This window comes from Oncorhynchus mykiss, chromosome 25 (assembly GCF_013265735.2).
Source record: "Oncorhynchus mykiss isolate Arlee chromosome 25, USDA_OmykA_1.1, whole genome shotgun sequence".
In the NCBI taxonomy this organism is placed as follows: Eukaryota; Metazoa; Chordata; class Actinopteri; order Salmoniformes; family Salmonidae; genus Oncorhynchus; species Oncorhynchus mykiss.
In genome coordinates, this window is record NC_048589.1 from 43,864,509 (window position 1) to 43,868,316 (window position 3,808).

Sequence of the window (3,808 nt, forward strand, 5' to 3'; positions counted from 1 at the left end):
CCAAAACCCCATTATTTCCCCCTTAATTTCTGCCATAGCAATGGTCAACAAACCAGAGGTAGAAAATGCTGACTCATTTCCGTGTTTTAGGACTACAAGCTGGCGAGCTCTATAGGATAGAATATAATATGTAAAGAGCTGATGGTCTCATCATGGACTGTAGGGGGACCTCTAACTTTAATCATGTGAATGTCTCTACATTCTGAACCACTAATTAGCATGATGTATTCAGATCATCAGTCCCTCCCACTTCACTGACATGTTGAATATGGTGGAACCTGCCGTGGTCTACTGATTGTCATCTATTCATCTATGTGACACTCCTCTTGTTTTATATACATTCATACCAGACTCTTTCCAGCACTCTCACATATAACGTGATCAAACATGTTCACATTTCTCTTCACTGTTACTGTCTCACTGCTCTGTGCTGCAGGTACAGTTTCATAATGTTTCATTTATTTAACCAGGAAAGTTAAGAACAAAATTCTTATTTACAATGAAGGACTTCTCTAGTTATAGATATTGATGTTTCCAAGCATATGTTCCTGAGTCTTGATGTATTCAGGTCTAACTGTACCTAACTCTATTGATTTCATTCTCACTGTGTCCTTACAGGTCTTGTTGAGGGGAGTGAAGTCACTCAGACAACCACCATACTCTGGGAACTGAAAGACAGTGATGCTCAGATGAACTGCAGTCACACTAAGGGAGCTACCTACACCCAGATGTACTGGTACAGACAGCTTCCAGGCGAGGGAATGAAGCAGGTAGTTTACACAAGTAGTTACAGCGATCCAGAATATGGAGACTTCAGTAAAGACAAATATCCATCTGTTAAGGCTGTAGCTGAGAGTGGATCTTTCACAGTGAAGAAGTTGGAGGCAGGAGACAGTGGAATGTACTTCTGTGCTGTGAGTCAACACAGTGATACAGACAACAAGTACAGCTGCACACAAACCCCAGTATATCAATAGGATGTAATATAATATGTAAAGAGATGGTCTCATCACATACTGTAGGGGGACCTCTAACTCTAGTTCTTCTAATGTCTGATGGTCTCATCACATACTGTAGGGGGACCTCTAACTCTAGTTCTTCTAATGTCTGATGGTCTCATCACATACTGTAGGGGGACCTCTAACTCTAGTTCTTCTAATGTCTGATGGTCTCATCACATACTGTAGGGGGACCTCTAACTCTAGTTCTTCTAATGTCTGATGGTCTCATCACATACTGTAGGGGGACCTCTAACTCTAGTTCTTCTAATGTCTGATGGTCTCATCACATACTGTAGGACCTCTAACTCTTGTTGTTCTAATGTCTGATGGTCTCATCACAGACTGTAGGGGGACCTCTAACTCTAGTTCTTCTAATGTCTGATGGTCTCATCACATACTGTAGGGGGACCTCTAACTCTAGTTCTTCTAATGTCTGATGGTCTCATCACAGACTGTAGGGGGACCTCTAACTCTAGTTCTTCTAATGTCTGATGGTCTCATCACATACTGTAGGGGGACCTCTAACTCTAGTTCTTCTAATGTCTGATGGGTTCATTGTCATGATCATGTAATCAGTCATGTTCACAGTGAGGTCCTATGAGCAAGCTTTACAGTACAGGCCTCCTGACACTCCCTCTAACACTGTCACTATCCACCACCCTGAAGGAAACATGCTACTACAACAGCCAATCTCCTTTCACCACAGAGCTTCACCCAGGAGACACTCATATCACATAATCATCGTCTTCCTGAGCATATTCATCATCTTCATCGTTATCTTTTTCTTCATCATGATGTTCAGAGTTTTGATTCACATGGCAGCTCTACCACTCTGGGTGACAGGTATTAAATCACTTACGATGAGAAGCCTAACGATACTACGAATGTCATCAAACTGAATGAAAATATCCTTTCTCTACCTCTCTCCTCTCTCTCTCTCCTTCTCTCCCCTCTTCTCTCTCTCCCTCTCCTCTCTCTCTCCTCTCCTTTCTCTCTCTGTCCACAGGGCAGTTGTTTAGTAGCATGGTTCATCAGAGGCCTGTGGCACTAACAGAAGGTCCTGGAGGAGATGTTCAACTCACCTGCAGCCATACGATCCCTGACTACTACGTGATACTATGGTACAAACAGTCAGCAGGAGACACTGCTATGAAACTCATTGGTTATGCATATACCAAGTCAATAACCATGGAGAAATCATTTGAAAAGCACTTCAATGTGAGTGGAGATGGTGGGAAAGAGGCTTATCTTCATCTAGTGAGTCTGAGAGGACCTGAACACAGTGCAGTTTATTACTGTGCAGCCAGCCAACACAGTGATGTAGACTTCCTCCTGTTCTCTACTAAAACCCTGTCTGATGGTAATATTAGACCACGGCTCAGAACACCTGCATCTGAGGTTTGACTTTGACTCAGTGCCAATGAATAAACACAGATGGATGATGGCATAAGGTGATATCTGTCCTAGTACATTATACCAGTATTTACAGTTTAGTGTCACCACTCATTAACATACATTATGCAATGTTACAATGTCAAATTCTATTACTCCATTTCTATCTATATAAAAAGAGAAATTCTTTAATGATATAGATACCGGTATGTTCCACAATACACCTTTAAGTTTAACAGGAGACCTGTAGGTGAACAAGGGATCTGCTTGAATATCAACACAAGTTCTGATGTCAAAGTGATGTAATTTCCTTCCCCTCCGGCAGCTCAGTTCAGCTCCCCTTCTCTATTGACTTATTCTCCTCTCCCCCCTATAGGCTCTGGTCTAAAGTAGTGCACTAGAAAGGGAATAGGTTGCCATTTGGGATGCTGACATACATTTGAAACTCCCACTAGATGACATGACATCTCTGACTATCTGAAAACCCTTTCTCCTTGTCCATGTGACTCTTCTCTCCAGAACCATCAACATGATCAAGCTTCTCATACATGTAGCAACTCTACCACTATGGGTGACAGGTACTAAATCCCTCATAAAAGATAGATTTACTACTGAAATATATTGCTGTCAATATGCTGAGTAATACTGTATATTTCAGATGGTCTGTTTTCATCCACAGGGCTGTCACAAACAGACAAAGTTCAATAGAAAAAAAAGAAAGTGATGAAAACCTGCCTCAGAGCGCTCAGGACCTCAGACTGGGGAAAAGGTTCACCTTCCAACAGGACAATAACCCTAAGTGCTTAAATCTAGAAAGGGAGATATGAGTCTCCAGTTTCAGCAATTTTTGCAATTCGTTCCAGTCACTGGTAGCAGAGAACTGGAAGGAAAGGCGACCAAAAGAGGAATTGGCTTTGGGTGTGTCCGTTGAAATATACCTGCTGGAGCGCATGCTACGGTTGGTTGCTGCTATGGTGACCAGTGAGCTGACATAAGGCGGGGCTTTACCTATTAAAGACTTATAGATGACCTGGAGCCAGTGTGTTTGGCGACAATTATGAAGCGAGGGCCAGCCAACGAGAGCATACAGTTTGCAGTGGTGCCTTCCTGACCATCTTAAATAAGCATGCCCCTTTCAAAAAATGTAGAACTAAGAACAGATATAGCGCTTGGTTCACTCCAGACCTGACTGCCCTCAAACAGCACAAAAACATCCTGTGGCGTATTGCACTAGCATCGAATAGCCCCCGTGATATGCAACTTTTCAGGAAAGTCAGGAGCCAATACACACAGTCAGTTAGGAAAGCAAAGGCAAGTTTTTTTCAAACAGAAATTTGCATCCTGTGGCTCTAACTCCAAAACGTTCTGGGACACTGTAAAGTCCATGGAGAATAAGAGCACCTCCTCCCAGATGC

At 42.6% G+C, this 3,808-nt stretch overlaps 1 gene segment (V, D, J or C); it reads left to right on the top strand.

Moving 5' to 3' along the window:
• The first annotated feature begins 262 nt into the window (after positions 1 to 262).
• LOC118944285 overlaps positions 263 to 3,808 on the top strand; it is a 10,701-nt gene continuing 7,155 nt past the window's right edge. The window contains 3 exon segments of the V gene segment in view: positions 263 to 436; positions 619 to 943; positions 2,913 to 2,971. Coding sequence covers positions 388 to 436; positions 619 to 943; positions 2,913 to 2,971 — 433 coding nt within the window.